Genomic DNA, 16,776 nt, shown 5'->3' with positions numbered 1-16,776 from the left:
GAACAACAAGCCGGATCCATGGGGGCCCCACTTTCCAACATCCAGCACTTAAAGGATCTGCTGCTAACAACTTGGTGCCAGATACCACAGGACACCTTCAGAGGTCTTGTGGAGTCCATGCCTTGATGGGTCAGAGCTGTTTTGGCCGCATGAGGGGGAGCTAGGCAGGTGGTTTTGGTCAAAAATTTTTTTTAAATAAAACCATCTCACAAGCACACACTGAGGACTAAGCTACAGCCTAGGCAAACAACTAAACATTATATACTGTATATACATATATAATGTGTGTATGTTTTTGTAGTCTTAATGTTGTTTGCATATACTGCATTTGCATATTATCAAACACCGGATCAACAACTTGATAGGTAAATTTAAAGAATGCTTCATGTTCATAGTTCATAGATGAATGTAATGCCTCACAATACACGCATACAGCAACACACATGGTTATGCAGAAGCTGTATAAATCAATATGAGAGTAACGTTCAAAAAAATACACTCTGCATGTGAGGTTGCCGCATTTCCCTTTTCGTTGTTTCACAATTAGCATCACTGTTTCAACTAAAAAAAAAAAAATATATATATATATATATATAAATAAAATGAAAGAGTTGGACCCCTAAACAAGGTAGTGGAAATGTGGCCCCCGGCACAACACGCAGTCGCGGAGCGGCCCTAGTACTAGTGACGTCAGAGACATCGCTCCCCCCCTGCTGGCCGGGAGCGGAACTGACACGCGCCCGGCCGACAAGCCTTCACTTCAGGCGAACCGCCATTTCCACACGTTTCTACACGTTTCTACACGTTTCTACACGTTTCTACAGGCACTTCGACACGCCAGCGACGGAGACGGGGAGGGATGCCTCGTGGTGTGAAGGCCGTTTATGTCCCTCGCTTCGGCTCGCAGCCAGACGGCGGTCGAAGGAACGACAGGCCGACGGAATATCAGGTGGAGCTTCCCCCGGCTGGCGGCGAGGGTCGGCCGTCCAACAAGGAGGACAAACTCGGGAGAGGGAAGGAGGAGGACGGAGGAAAAGTCTGTAACAAATCCACCAGACCCCCCGCGAGTCAGCTCAGAGGCTCCAGAATGAAGAGGGCCGCCCGGGAGGAAGAGGAGGGCACCCACCCGACCGGCCCCTGTAACGTTTCCCTCTAGTTCAGTCCTAGTTTAAAGTGGTAATCCGTGACATTATTTTGTTTTGGAAAAAAACCCCAAAACAAATCCCCAATATTTTATATTCCTCCCATATTTATATAGCAGGCACTCGAGAAGAATCGATTTATTTACATTACATTACGCATACATCCATTTTTATGTGGCGGGGTCCGCCTCTCCCCCCGGTAGGAACGCACCGATCGGCCGTAGCAAGTGATTTCGACAAAACTATCTTACGTCCCACTTCTTGTTCAACGCTCAGTCGTTGTCATTTCAGCTTTGCCTGGCCAAGTGCGTGGAGACATGTTCACTTTTTCTGCAAGGACCGCACGGCAGAAAACATCGACTAAAAAGGTAAAGGCACCGTGTCACACTGGGGCCGCGCTCACACCTGGCTCAAAATGGGTGAATATTAATGTCAACTGATCGGGAGAAGGGATATTAGTAATAGTAAATAATACTACGGGGCTAAGTGTAGGAGATGCTATTCGTCCTCATATTTAAAGAGGCAGAATTAATTTCACTTTGACTTGCTGCAACGGGAAGCATGGTCTACCCCCAGTCGAGCATCGGCTTTTGTCGCAGGGGCAACCCAACAAGTACGTGCGGATTGGAGAAATTGGAGGATTATTATTTTTATTTATTTTTGCCTCCGAGTTGAGAAATGTTCGGGTTTCCCGGTGCTGGTTCTTTTTTTTTTTCTTACATAAATCACGCCTTCCTATGACGGTCCCTGCTGCGATACAGTGATGCCACTACCACCGCCGTACATTTTTGACACATAGCACCAGAAGGAAAATGTACAGTCGTATGTTAAAATCCAAGCCGGCGTGCTCACCCACTATGGAGTGAAACCTTGTTTTTGTTTTGTTTTTGTCCCCCCACACCTTAATGACGACAATCTACCGACCGTGAGATCAGAGTCCCGTCTTAACCGGCTCGTATAGAGGGACACTCCGATCTGGCATCAGCGCGCGCGTATGAAATCGCCCCTTTAATCCGCCCTGATTAGGCCACCGCGCAGGACCTTCCCCGCAGCCTCCCTCCTAATCTCTTCGTCTCTCCCCGGGTCTTCATCAACTTCAAGCTCGCTGCCCTCAGAACCATCTCCAGGATGCTGAGTGAGAACGCGCGGATCAGAGAGCGGCTGGCCGCCCTCGCCCGGGGGAGCCGCCGTCTTGACTGACCAGAGGGCCCACCACCCCCGCCCCGGGGCGCGTCACACGGCGAGAGCGTTCACTCGCTTCACCTCGCTCAAGGCAAATTCCCTTATCTGTTGTACGGAGGCGGACATTATCCCCAGGGGATGAGGTTGTGTTTATTTCCGTTCACTGAGTTCGTAGCAAGACTAACATGTCCGGAGTTAAATGAGCCCCTCACTGGTGTGTAGGCGCACGTTGTGTTCATCAGAAGGAATGTTATGTTATCAAATGATATTAAATGTTATTATATCCACACAACCCATATTCTGGCTTTAAAAATACAAGTTTAGGGATGAAATAAGGTCTTCTGTTTAAAGGGAACGAGACAACTTCTTGTCTTTCCCCACTAGATGGCGCCACCTCCTTCTCTATCTGGTTTTAAAGGGGACCTATTATGAAAAGCTCACTTTTTCAGTGCTTGTGCACACACATTTTGGTCTCTGGTGGACCTACGAGCAGAAAACTGTGCAATAAGCACCCAGTCCGTTTATTTTTATTTTTTGCTGCCTTTGTCAGAAAACATGGGATTCAGCGAGCCGCTCAGATTCGTGTTTCAGTCCTACGTCATTTTGAGACACAGTAGAATGGGACCTGCCCCGCGTCGGAGGGCAACTCCACCCACCGTTGTAGAAATAACACGGAGAATAACAAGCGGCGCTGGGAAAGACCAGCACAAATCTTTTGAAAGAAATAGGAATTAATACAGACTGTCCGTGAAGAAACTGCAGACGATGGAAATGTAAGTACAGTGGTACTTTGACTTACGAGTTTAATTCGTTCCGTGACAGAGCTCGTAATTCAATCTGCTCATATAGCAAATCAATTTTCCCCATTGAAATTAATTGAAATGCCATTAATCCGTTCCAGCCCCCAAAAAACGTTGTTACGTGTTTTTAAATAAGAAAAATGTATTTATAAATAACAAATATTGTATAAAAACATAATAAAAGAGTGTCGAAGAGAATTTGCTCATGTTTTTCTATGATTTCATACTTTAATTCAATCGACATCATCCGCTTCTTCTTCTCAGCACTTAATCTATTAGGACCCATGGTTAGAAGAAAAAAAAAATTGGCAAAATAACTGCACGAAAAGCACAAAACACAAAAGAGATGCTCCCACGGTCAGGTAACCACGTGAAGTGAACGAGTGAGACGCGGGACGCTGGCCAGATTTGCTCGCCACTCCAACTAGCGGCGGCGTACCTGAAGCTCGCTCCTCCTAACCAACATTTTTGCTCGCAAATCAGTACAAAACAATCTATGGAACGACGGCTCGTTACTTGGAAAACTCGTATGTTAGGGCACTTGTAAATCAAGGTACCACTGTATTTGAAAATAATTCTGCGTTTCTTTCTAGAAAAAAGAAAAAAAGAAAGAAGTATGCGGTAGATAGACTGGAGGCTGCGGCGCACAGTCCGCTGTACGTTTCTCCAAACAAAATCAGTAAAAGTAGTGTGTCTTTATTGTACATGTATTTATTTTATCTTCTGACATTTACATGAAACAAAAAATTCCCCACGGTGTCCCGGTTGTGTCTCCGAAAAGCTTGCAGAACGCCAATGAAAGTCGGAGCGAAATTTTAAGTTTGGACCTGTGGATCTAATAACCAGTGAAGATTCAACAACTGGATTGCTTATTTCTCACCTCAACTTTGATCAGAAACAGATTTTAATGGACTGATGAGGTGAAATGAGCAGAAGAAAAAAAGAACCCGGAGCTTTTGCTCAAACCCCATTGGCTCAGAGAAGCGTGGCCCCTCCCACTTAAACAGAGCGTGAGGAACGCGAGGGATTTAGAGGCATGTCAGAATGGCTAGAATGCATAATCCGATTCATTTCACAATCACACACAAATATTATTATTGCATGACGGTTACTTCGCATCTAGGTCGACAACGATTTAAAAAGCAATTGAATGACTCAACTTTCTTTCACAGAAAAGTTGAAAAATTGTTAACTCTGTCTTCTCACCCGTTTAACGTGAATAAGTCAGTGACCTGTGAAACATGTCACCAAAGACAGATTATAATAGCAACATTTAATTATGGTAGTTGATCTTTAAACACAGGGATCATTTTATAGATTCCAGCTTCAAATGGATATACTTTTTTTTTTTTTTTTCTCAAAACTTTAATATTTTTGGAAAGTGACTTAAACCGGCTTACTTTAGGCTTTTAATGGAGAACGTCTCCCCATGACTGGAAGGTTCCTCTTATCAGGGTTTATGTTTATAAATTAACTTGAGTGAAACATGTGGGTGTAGTTATTTTAACAGTGAAATAATTGCTGTTAAACCATGGACAATTTAGTTTAATTGTTCTCCACTCTCTTAATGTTGTGATGGATCGGCCTCATTGCCTATGGGTTCACACTCCAGTTGTTTCAGCCTTTCATGGTCCATCTTTCTCTCAGGACGACGGGTACGTTGCCCAGACTTCGCACAAGTCCCATCAAAGAGAAAAAGAAAAAGGAAAATGTGCAGGTGACTGACATAGCGGCGGACCAATCCCAGCTCAGCAAACTGTCGCTTCGCACTATTTCCTGTGACATCGAGCTGAACGGAACAGTGTTTGATAACTCACAATGCTGGGAAAATGGTTTAAAGGTGTTTAGAAGGTACATTCAAGTTTATTTGTATAGTACAGTTCATACACGGGGGCAGTGCGAAGTGCTTCCCGTGAGGCGTAAAAGACATAAAAACAAAGAAGAATAAAAACAGAGGTGATGGATGGATAGATAGACAGAGGGATTAACGGATTGATGGATGGATAGATTGACGGAGGGAAATCGCAGCGTCGGCAACGGCTTCCATAAAAAGTAATTTTCCGTTCGTATAAAAATGTTCCGTTCATTTGTAGGTTTTTTTTCGGGCTGGGTTACATTTTGTTTAGAAATAAAATAATAAAAATAAAAAGCAAAAACGGGATAAAAAAAAAAAAGACAACCGATTCACCGGCCTCAGCACACACCTGACCACATGTTTTTCTCCGCCCATAAACCCTCAAACGTGTCGAATTACAACCTGTAATCTTTAAACGTCTGATGACAAGACCCGCCGTCCTACTAATCGCTCTCTCCACGTTCAAGTATGTTCTCAAACTGTACATGTATGTCGGTGCGAATGATGTGGTTTTAAAATGATGTCGTTGATAACACCCTCCGCTTCCCGAGCCTTTTTAGCCGCGGGAAATGCAGCTGAGGATATCAGTTAGTTAAAGTTCAATTGTTGGCCTATGTTTTCCAACACCTCATATGGTGGCAACAAAAACATTGGACGGAAATTCACCGTTACAAGATCTGCAGCAGCCATCCTGCGTACCCAGTACAAACCACTGAACATGTGGCGTATTGAGTGTTTTTTAAGCATGGAGAGCAACAGGCCTTTTAATCAGCGCTGTGGTGGCGCCTCCACCTCGCCACCACAGCGCTGCCGGGCCCCTGGATCTGCGGCTTGCTGCGTTGTTTACATGGAGAGACGGAGCGAGGGAGGGAGGGAGAGAGAGAGAGAGAGAGAGAGAGAGAGCGAGAGAGAGAGAATGGCGCCAGGGGCAACATTTCAACAAAATGAAAAAGTCACTGTTGTTTGGTTTTGTTGTTCTGAAAATAAAGTGGTCCGCGAAGAGATTGGGTATACCGGAGGCCATGAAAATAAGTCTGAACCCAAAATAGTGAATTACGCTTCTGATGCTCTTGTGTTTAAGATGGTTTATTATTATTATTATTTATTATTATTATTATTATTATTATTTATCTTCTGGGATGAATAACGTATCTAGCCTAGCCTAAATAAATGGTATTGTGTATGAAGTAATTTCTACCTGCATATCCAATAGTGATTGACTTGTTCCCATGATTTTTAGCTTTTCTTTTTGTTTTATGAACTCCATCTTCAACTGAGAGAATTAGATATGACCACAACATAGCAGTATACCTTGCGCATACCCAGGCAGACCTGAAACAAAATGTTCATCAACCTGTCTTTCTATGTTATCGAGGTTGCAAATGTTTATATTACCTATTTGCTACCTAATTCATGCGTTATTAACTTCTTATATATGTATATGTGTTATATATTTTTTTGTTATTGTTGACCTAACCCCAAAGTAAATCTTGAGATCCAGAACACTGAATAATATAATTCATAATTATAATAATACGCAGCACCTCCCCATCATGTCACTGTCCTCCATGTTAGAGAAGGGTAGGACACTTGGTCAGTCAAATGACTGATATATGCAAAATATATGCAAAGTGCACACGGAGGTTTATGGGGGGAGCATCAATTTATAGGCCCTGAAAACAGCGTAGCTGCAATGGCTGTGGCAAGCCATTTAAACATTTAATCCATAGGACTAACTATCACTTTTTAAAAGTCCCTAGTACTTATATTTTAGTTGCTATTCCAACAGTTACTAGTAACTATTTTAGTTTTATTAGTCAAAATGTATTAGGTACTGTAACTTATTTATTAGATAATAGTAACTATTCAAATTTTACGAGTCACTATTAATTGAGCACTAGTACTTATTCATTAATGACTTTTCCTGCTGTTACTAGGAACATTTTTTGTTGTACCAGTAACAATGTATTTTTTACCCGTCATGAGAAATGACAAGACAAAACAGCTTGTTGATAGTTGAATTTAAAATGTTACTGCTAAAACAAAATGTGTTAATTGCAACAGCAAGAAAAGGCACTACTCCCTAATGAATAAGTACGAGTACTCAATTAATAGTGATAGAGTAAAATGAATCAATTAAAATTGGAAAAGATACTGGTAACAATCAGAATAGATACTAGTCAGAGGCAAATGTTTAATATTTCAAACATGGAGCCCCATAGGATTCAATGACAAAATTGTCCAAATTGTCTAAGTTATTAGTAACATTGGAATTGTTACTAGTATCTAATAAATAAGTACTAATACCTTATACATTTGGACTAGTACAACAAAAATACAAACCCCAATTCCAATGAAGCTGGGACGTTTTGTAAAACGTAAATAAAAACAATACAATTATTTGCAAATCCTTTTCAACCTATATTCAATTGAATACACTGCAAAGACAAGATATTTAATGTTCAAACTGATAAACTGTATTGTTTTTTTTGCAAATATTCACTCATTTTGAATTTCATGCCTGCAACACGTCCAGAAAAAAGCTGGGACAGGGGCAACAAAAGACTGGGAAAGTTGAGGAATGCTCAAAAAACACCACACATTCCACAGGTGAACAGGTTCATTGGAAACAGGTGAGTGTCATGATTGGGTATAAAAGGAGCATCCCCGAACGGCTCAGTCGTTCACAAGCGAGGATGGGGCGAGGTTCACCACTATGTGAACAACCGCGTGAGCAAATTGTCCAACAGTTTAAGAACAACGTTTCTCAACGTACAATTGCAAGGAATTTAGGGATTGCATCAGCTACAGTCCATAATATCATCAAAAGATTCAGGGAATCTGGAGAAATCTCTGCACGTAAGCGGCAAGGCCGAAAACCAACACTGAATGCCCGTGACCTTCGATCCCTCAGGCGGCACTGCGTTAAAAACCGACATTCTGTAAAGGATATTGCCACGTGGGCTCAGGAACACTTCGGAAAACCATTGTCAGTTAACGCAGTTCGTCGCTATATCTACAAGTACAAGTAAAAACTCTACCATGCGAAGCGAAAGCCACATATCAACAACACCCAGAAAGGGACGTCCCTGCTTATTTCGGCAAGACGAGGCCAAGCCACATTCTGCATGCGTTACGACAGCGTGGCTTCGTAGTAAAAGAGTGGCCTGCCTGCATGTCTCCCATTGAAAATGTGTGGCGCATTATGAAGTGCAAAACACGACAACGGAGACCCTGGACTGTTGAGCAACTGAAGTCGTACATTAAGAACGGGAAGGAATTCCAACTCCAAAGCTTCAACGATCAGTGTCCTCAGTTCCCAAACGCTTATTGAGCGTGCTTAAAAGGAAAGATGATGTAACACAGTGGTAAACATGCCCCTGTCCCAGCTCTTTTGGAACGTGTTTGCAGGCATGAAATTCAAAATGAGTGAATATTTGCAAAACAACAATACAGTTTATCAGTTTGAACATTAAATATCTTGTCTTTGTAGTGTATTCAATTGAATATAGGTTGAAAAGGATTTGCAAATCATTGTATTCTGTTTTTATTTACATTTTACACCGCGTCCCAACTTTATTGGAATTGGGGTTTGTAGTTACTCGTAACTGTTGGAAAAGCAACTAGTAACTAAACTATAAGTACTAGTAACTTAAAAAAAATGGCTTGTTCGTCCTATGGATGAAATGTTTAAACAGGTTTCCATAAAGGTTATTTGATGACCTTACTGCAGCGATCCTGATCACCGCTTTCATTAGCGTCATTAAAGTAACACGTCTTGACAGCGTCTTCACACTCCTCCATATCTGCCCTCGGAGAATTCTAAACGCATATTTAGGGGCACAAAAACAAACTGCACTTTTTAAACAACAGCGTGGGTGAATTGCCCGGTAATTATTATTTTATTTTTTTACGTAGGTGTCGATCCCAGATGAGCCTGCAATCAGTTTCATGATGTCATGCACATTTATTGGTCCTAATTAGGTCAACATGTGGAAAACCTTATCTCCAGCCACAAACAAACTGTTGAGACTAATCTCTCACTTGCAGCCAAACAGGAGAAGAACAGAGAAGGCTGTGCCTTATTTAGTTTTTTCGTTTTTTATTTTATGATTTATAGTTCATTATGGTTTTTAGTTTTTAACACAATACAAACAAGTAAGAAAAAACAAAATACACTCTACATTCATTCATTCTTATCAGCCTGCATGCACATAGAGTACATCTGCACTGCTATTACCGGGAATTCAATCTAGTCTAGGGACCCATGTGAATGTGATATATTTGTAAAATGTATTATTTGGCAGATGAATAAGGTTTATTCAACAGACAGTTGGGTTTTCTACAAAAGTGAAGAGAGAAAGGGACTTAAGTCTACACCACCATTTTTGTGGAAAGACGCCATAATTGTCATTATGTTGTGTTGTTTTCGTTTTTTTTATCATTGAATTAAAATTTTTTACAGTGTCGGAATGTCTGAGCGTTCAAATAAATACTTCCCGTGATGTGAGCGGAGCAGCTTGGCGGAGGTCACCTGGATCCAGCAGCTCTACGGTGTGTAATCATGCGCCTGGAGGAGCCGGCACAGCCATGCGGAAGGCGCCGCTCTCACTCACTGCAGATGGTGCCTCCGTGTGTGTCTGCGAGAGGGGGAGAGGAGGGAAAAACGTAAAAATAGAAGAGAAAAGCAAGCTCAGGGCCATGGGGTTTACTTTTAAGCAGAGCGAGGGAACACGGAGTACAGCAGAGCACAAGTTCACCAACAAGGGCCTTGAGTTGGGTTACTTCAGATTAAAAAGCGGTATGGCTGCATGGGTCTACAGAATAGAGAGGAAAAAGGGAAAATTATTATTATTATTATTATTATTATTATTGGTCCATCCTGTAGGGATGGACCGCTATTGTTATTGTTTGGATTATTATTATTTTTATTCCCCCTGGCACTTTTCGGGCTAAAACTGTCTGGAACGGAACAACAGCTGCAGCTGCGGACACGGTTGAGGTGTCGTTAGAACCGGTACGTCGCTGACATCTCGTGGTTCAAGTTTCACACAAATCGATCCACATGCGCAGAAGGAAATGGTGGGAAAACCAACAAAATCGGACCGGGAGTAGCCAAATGTTTGCGCGTCGCCCACACGCCAACGTTCTAAATCTTCCGGTCGGGTGGTGGAGTGAGATGAGTTTGTGGTGTAAGACACTTTGTGACATCATCCAATTTGTTTGCAAACTGTGTGTGTGTGTGTGTGTGTGTGTGTGTGCGTGGGTGTGTGTGAGCCTGTGTGTGTGTATATTGTCTTATCTGCTTAACCTTGGCGGGGCGTTTCGTTTGATATTTTATTCTCCCGCCCTTTGTAAATATAAACACGGTCTGTTGCATCTAACCGTGTACCTCCTGCGACAGTCGAGGCAGCCCTCCTAACACACAAACTGAAGGAGTCAAATACAGTCTAAAACGTATTCCGTGTTTGTGTCTTCACACACGGAGTTCGCTTGGAGCTCCAGAGCAGCGGGTCTGAATTGTGTCCTAATTTTAATCCCAACACTATATGGAGGGTGGGAATGGATTCCACAACTATATGGGTGTGACCTTTACATTATACATACAGTATGAGTAGTGAGTATTGCTGGATATAACATCCTTAGTTTTTTACAGTAGAAGAGCCTGTCAGTAAATATGCCATATATCTATTAGACATTAAACATGAAAAAAAAAAAGTGGCGATAAGGCAGGGATTTAACTGTAATGCCTTTGTCGTTCAAGGGATTTATTTTGTTTTGGTATTTAACATTAGGGATTGCAAGCAAGTGCAACAAATTGCAATATAAAAGCAAGAAAATGCAATGAAAAGATCCAGCAACAAACAATGAAGCCATGACAGCATCCTCAGTATTTCAGAAATCTACCCTGGACAGCAGAGTGTTTTGATTTGAGATTAAACCATTTATATTTGACATTATCATTACTCATAGTTCCATTGTGGTCCTGTCGCTTATCTTTTGCTCCTGGATTTTGACATTTGAAGTTTTAATTTTAATATGTGGTGAACTCTAAATATACTCATTATGGATACTGCAAAATAGGCCTAAATCCATTTAAATGAGCCTCAGGGGAGTGTAATGAAATTTGGGTTATCCTCATCCAGGACAGCCAGGCTCTCCAGTTTACATTAATTTACCTTCAAACGCACGAATCTCATCTGTGCTTCCGTATTACTCAGAATCCTTTCTTTCTCTCAGTGGCTTTGGATTTGGGAAAAAAAAACCCTCAGAACTCATTTTACTTTTAGCTTTAATCCATGCGAGCCTGTACTTAAAACTGCATCAAACTTTGGTTATGTTGAAGCCCTTCTTTAATGAGCCTTTTTAGCAGGTTTATTTTGACTGTCGAGAGATGAAATATTGAGCCTTCGTGTCTTGATTGGCTTGTTATGGCTACAGTAAAAAAAACTATGGGTTGCTGAGGTTTAAACCCATTTAGAACTTCATTTAATATTTAGACACTTTATCTTATCCTTATAATACAGTTTTTTATGCATTTCACTTATATAATACACTACTACTATACTTGCCAATTTATGTGGTGTTTCAAAATGTTTTACTTAATGTACAGTATTTTTGCTTTAGATTGGCTGCTAAATTATTTTATGAACCCCCAAAAACGTTCTACTCAAATAGTTAAGCTTCCCTATTGTTATTGCCGGGAAGTTATATAAGTCCAAGCTTCATCTCTCAGAACTCATTCGCATCCAGCCATTTGCGACACGTAGACAAATAACATGAGCCGATGCTGTGTTTAAAGGAAACTCGGAAAACTGTAACTCATTCTGTGCTGACTCGTACCAAACCCCGAAGACTATTATCGGTCACAGAAGACGTCTACGCACCACAGAACCTTTGGAGGAACCGTCCTTTTCTTTTGTGTCCGTACTGCATGATGACTATTATTATTATAATTATAGGACCTTTTGTGAAATCCACTGGAACACGATTAGCAGGTGAATAAAATGGAAGGATGGGTGGATGGCCAGTGGAACACAGCACAATGGGATAAGCCTAAGAAGATCCAATTCTAGCCTCTCTTGTGCCCTTGCAAGTTAAAGTCAAAATAACGCCTTTAGATATTTTATTCCACAAGGAGTTTTCCCCAAAAGGAAGCCTGGCTTGTGGCATGTTTAAGTTAATGTAGATGCTAAGGTAAAAGTGGGACTGTAAGGGTTCCCTTAATAGCAGCTTTGTTTCAAGATCATCAACAACAGCCATTTTCGAGTATCCAACCCTCTTGCAGCGGCCTCTGTAGTCTCGTGCTTGTCGCCAGCAGATCTGTTCTGGATGAAACAGGGCAGAAGAGAAGAGAGCTGAGCTAATTGGTGTTTGGGGTAATCGGCACAAGCTGAAGATCTGCTGAGTTACAGATCTTCAGCTTGTAACCTTTCGAGGGGATTGCGCAGGGGCACCAGGGCTGTCCAACGCTTCCCCACAGTGAACCTGGACAGAGCCTCCGCCTGCCCCAGCAGGGAAACCTCCACACTGACACCAGCGGATGGGACAGACAGGTCAGAAGCTAATTGGGCTCAATGGCCCCATGGTGAGAGCAACCACACAAATTACAGCGGAGGCAAATTATAGGTGGTGTTGCATTTGCACGCACTGTAAGGTACTCAGAGCATGGATATAGGGGGGTGACATCAATGCATGAGACGCTCACCTGGTATAATCTTTGCTGAACAGCAGGTTCCTCACCGTGAGCTGACATTGCATAATCATTATAGTTTAATTGGTCTCATTCATGTACAAATTGTAGGCTAGTGTAGGCTAGAAGAGGTAGTAGGTATAGGCCTGCCATTGTTGTTGGTGTTCTGCTGGCCCCAATACTTTCACTGGCCCAGCAAAAACCTTTATTCTCTTTTTTCAAACCTACACTATGTTGTTCTGCCAAATAGCAGCCATGTGTTGCCGTGAGTCATAATAGCACTCTAAAACTCATTATTGTCTTCCTTCTTTTTCTTAAGAAGCAGATGTACGAGCCCCTCTAGTAGCCAAGGCCCTGGGTCTATAGAATTGTGGATTGGTGGATCTTCTTGTTTATACCAGATCCTGCACACCGTCTCTTAAATAATGGATGCTGCATCATATAACGTCGGTCTTGAATGCTGCTGCTTAAAAAAAAAGTATTTACGGCACCAGCGATGACAAAATTGTCATTTTGAACCAAGAATACAGCGATGGAAGAGAGGGGGAAGCAACTTATTTGTTATACTGTGCCAAGCATGCCACAAAGTCACTGGTCAATCATCTGGACATCCTTATGGTAAAGCCTGTGATTATATGACTTCCACGGTCGTTTGACGCCCTCGACATCTTCTTCTCTACATATTTACGACGCCTTAATTGAAACCAAAGGAACCGAGGAACCGCTACGACCACGACCGCTACAAGTTTATGCTGGAGATTCTCTCTAATTGATTTGCATGTGCCTGCAGGAGAGCGAGTCCATGCTGTGAATACCTCATTTTATACGGAGCCTAATGATGCTGAGGGGGCCGGGTGGGGGCCTTCACACCGCTGTAATCCTGTTGATTACAGAGAACACAGCCTTCGCCTCTTTGGGGCTTTGGGGCCTGATCACAGAGCACTGGCCGAAGCTCTCAGCAGGCACTTTACATGTGTACTTTGTGTGAGTGCGTGTGTGTGTGCGCGCGCGTGCGTGTGCGCCTATGTGTGTGAGAGAGAGCGAGAGAGAGAGAATATCAGGGATCCATGGAGTAATGGAGTGACGGTCAGTGAAAACATTGACCAAAGTGGCAATTAGCTTTACTGTATGTGTTTGGGCAACTTCACCCTGAACCTTACTTTACCCACATGCAGATGTTTTGCCCAGGCACGTATCGCGCCGGCTATCTTTTCTCTCAACGAGGATAGGTCAATAATAGTCAGTTGAAATGAAACTTTAATAGCTTGATGAACTCTTTACCTTCTCTTCTGAACTTTGATTTCACTCAGCTGGCGAGTGCCCAGTTATTAAAAGCGCTGAGTAGGCACAGGAGAGTCCCTGTCGTTTTCTCATGATGTTTCCTAATGCTGCAGAGCCCTACAGGTATGAGCTTCAAACAGGCGTAGGAAGCCTCTGTCTCCACTAAGAAAGAGCAGAGACTTGGACTAATCGCAGCGGGCGCCACACACCTCAGGAAGGTAGCAATTTTCCATCATTACCGTTAAATCCTGCTTAAAAGAACCGGATTCCACAGGCCTAATTACAAGGTGTTAATAATAACAATGTAATGACAGTCATTTTAAAGCCTACCCAAAACCATAATCCATCTTCCAACTGCCTCTAACTCCAAGTGCATGGTAAGTGCACGGCTCGCTTCGAAACTTTAAAGGCTCCCTAAGTCTTATTGATTACCATTGTGATTACTCCCACAACAAGTGTGCCAGGTTCGACGGGTCAGGGCAGGAGTGAGCTGCGGCTTGGCCTTTCTGACTGTGCACAACCTGCCGTGCGCGGGAAAAACGGCTCATCTGACGCCGCTCACGCGCACGTTTTTTCCACCGCACTTGGATTCTTGGTTGATTGTTGATTGTGTTGTCTTTTAAGGCCCCGTTCTTCGTTCAATGTTGCTATTCTTTATGGCTACATGGGTGATTTTATTTATGTATGAAAAATATCACAATTTTGGTTATAGTTCCAGCCAGTGTGGGTTAGAGTGTATCATCATTAATTAATTGGTACAATATCCACCTAATTCCCAATTATAGGGCACAGTGCTTTCTTTGGGTAATTAGTCAGACGGAGTAATTGGTTCTTGTAGGGACAGCTCGGGATCATCAGTCCTTTTCAGCCTCTGTTTTCCTTCCAGAGTGGGTTCGGGAGGTGGGAGCGGGCAAGGAGAGCTCAGCAATGTCTCATATTGTTTTATATCAAATATATATGTATTTTCTTGCCTTGTTACAAGAAAAAGAAGAGAATTCGATGGAAAAAGAAGAAAGGAATAAACAGAGAATAAAACTGAATGTACAGTAGAATAAAACAGAGAAGGGAGTGGCAGCACTAGAGCAAAGATCAAAGTTAATTGGTGGTAAATGAGGCTGATGTTTACCTGTGCGGTTGGGGGGGGGACGTAGGATGGGGGGGCGTGACCGGCCGTGGCCCCGCCCCCTCCCCCGACCAGCCGTCCAATCACAAGCCTTCCCCGGAGCCGACGGCGGACGCGCACCAGGTCGCGGCGCCGCACAAAGTTTTCCCACTGCCGCAAAGTTTGTTCCTGCGGGGAGTTTGTGTGCGCCCGTTGACAGATGTCACCTTCGGGAACGGCATGACTTCCTCCGTGGACTCCAGGGACGGGCTGGCGGACGAGGACCGGCGCCGGGTGACGGCGTCCGCCGCGCAGGTGTCCCGCCTGCCCTTCAGCGTGGAGGCGCTGATTGCGGACCAGGGGCCCTCGCGTCGCGTCCCGGCTCCGCGGGGAAGCCGGTGTTCGGATAAAGGACGATGCCAGCGCCACCGCCCGGACGAGGTTCCACCGCGTTTTGCTGTCAAGTCACATCTTTCTCACCCAGGGGGCTGTGCGCCTTGGATGTCCACCCCAGCCCGTAAGTAATTAGTAGGAATAAAATATATATTTTTAATTTATATTGAGAAATGTTTCAGTCAAGCATCAATGATTAAAGTGGGAATCCATTCGATTATTATTATTTTTTTAAATCCCATATTTGAAATTAATTCCATATTTATTTAGATGGCACTTTACACACACCGCCATTAAATGTATTTTCATTATGTATACCCTCCGCTATGTGCTGTTTAAATTTGTAGTTGGGGGGGGGGGTCCGCCTTTCCCAGCAAGAATGCACCGATTGGGCATGACAGCCGCTGTCAATTTGGTAAACCAGTTTAGATAGTCGCCGTCGGTAAACTGTAAATACGGATGAACACTGACAAAAAAGAACAGCATTCTCGGATGGAAGACTATCCCGCCCCCTTTCCCGCAAGTGTCCAAGAAAAAACAAAAACAAATCCATCGATCAAAAAAGGCGAACTCTCGAGGATAGATGTCGGAAGTGCAAAAGCAAAACGAAAGTCGGCCCTTTCGCCTGGAATTCTGGGACTTGCAGTGCGTCACCCAGCACAGAGGATCTCATGGATTTCCACTTTATCATAACGAAGCCATTCATTATTTTTCCATTGCGTGTTCATATCTTTGATTATATTCTCCCGTGACCCCGTGCGCTGTGTATGAAAATGAGATGCCGACACAAAAAAGCCGCAACCCATTTTTCTTTGCTTGTTGCGCTCTCCCCTGCACGTCTAGGGCAGCTGAGTCCTGCAGTGTGCTCCCTGCGGAAACACAAGACCAACCGTAAGCCCAGAACGCCCTTCACCACCTGCCAGCTCCTGGCGCTGGAGCGGAAATTCCGACAGAAACAGTACCTGTCGATTGCCGAGCGGGCGGAGTTCTCCTCCACGCTGGCGCTGTCCGAGACGCAGGTGAAGATCTGGTTCCAGAACCGACGGGCGAAAGCCAAGAGGCTTCAAGAGGCCGAGGTCGAGAAACTCAAAATGAGCGCAAGCGTGGGAACCAAAGCGGTGTTCGCGCCGGGCCTCTCCGCCTTTCCCTTCCCATTCGGCGTTAGCCCCCAGCCCAGGTCCTCGGTGCAGTACGGACAGGGTTACCCCTACGGGCGCAGCCCGTTCCTCCCCGCGCACCTGGCCATGTACACCATCCCGGTGGGCTACGGCCTGTTTCACCTCTCCTGAGAGACGCTGGTCTGCACAGATGGAGCTGTGCCGCAGCTC

General features: G+C 43.7%; 1 protein-coding gene across 1 annotated transcript; it reads left to right on the top strand.

The window, feature by feature from the left end:
- Positions 1-15,295: 15,295 nt before the first annotated feature.
- On the top strand, positions 15,296-16,737 carry LOC307235931 (homeobox protein MSX-2-like; the record flags this gene model as incomplete). Its single annotated transcript, XM_080008190.1, has 2 exons — positions 15,296-15,572; positions 16,292-16,737. The coding sequence occupies 2 exons, from the start codon at positions 15,296-15,298 to the stop codon at positions 16,735-16,737; spliced, it is 723 nt and encodes a 240-aa protein (XP_079864316.1).
- Positions 16,738-16,776: the final 39 nt, after the last annotated feature.

The sequence above is a fragment of the Zeus faber genome, assembly GCF_960531495.2.
Source record: "Zeus faber genome assembly, chromosome: 10".
NCBI classification, from domain to species: Eukaryota; Metazoa; Chordata; class Actinopteri; order Zeiformes; family Zeidae; genus Zeus; species Zeus faber.
The sequence above is the reverse complement of the archived record's forward strand: the minus strand, read 5'-3'. Positions and strand labels throughout refer to the sequence as shown.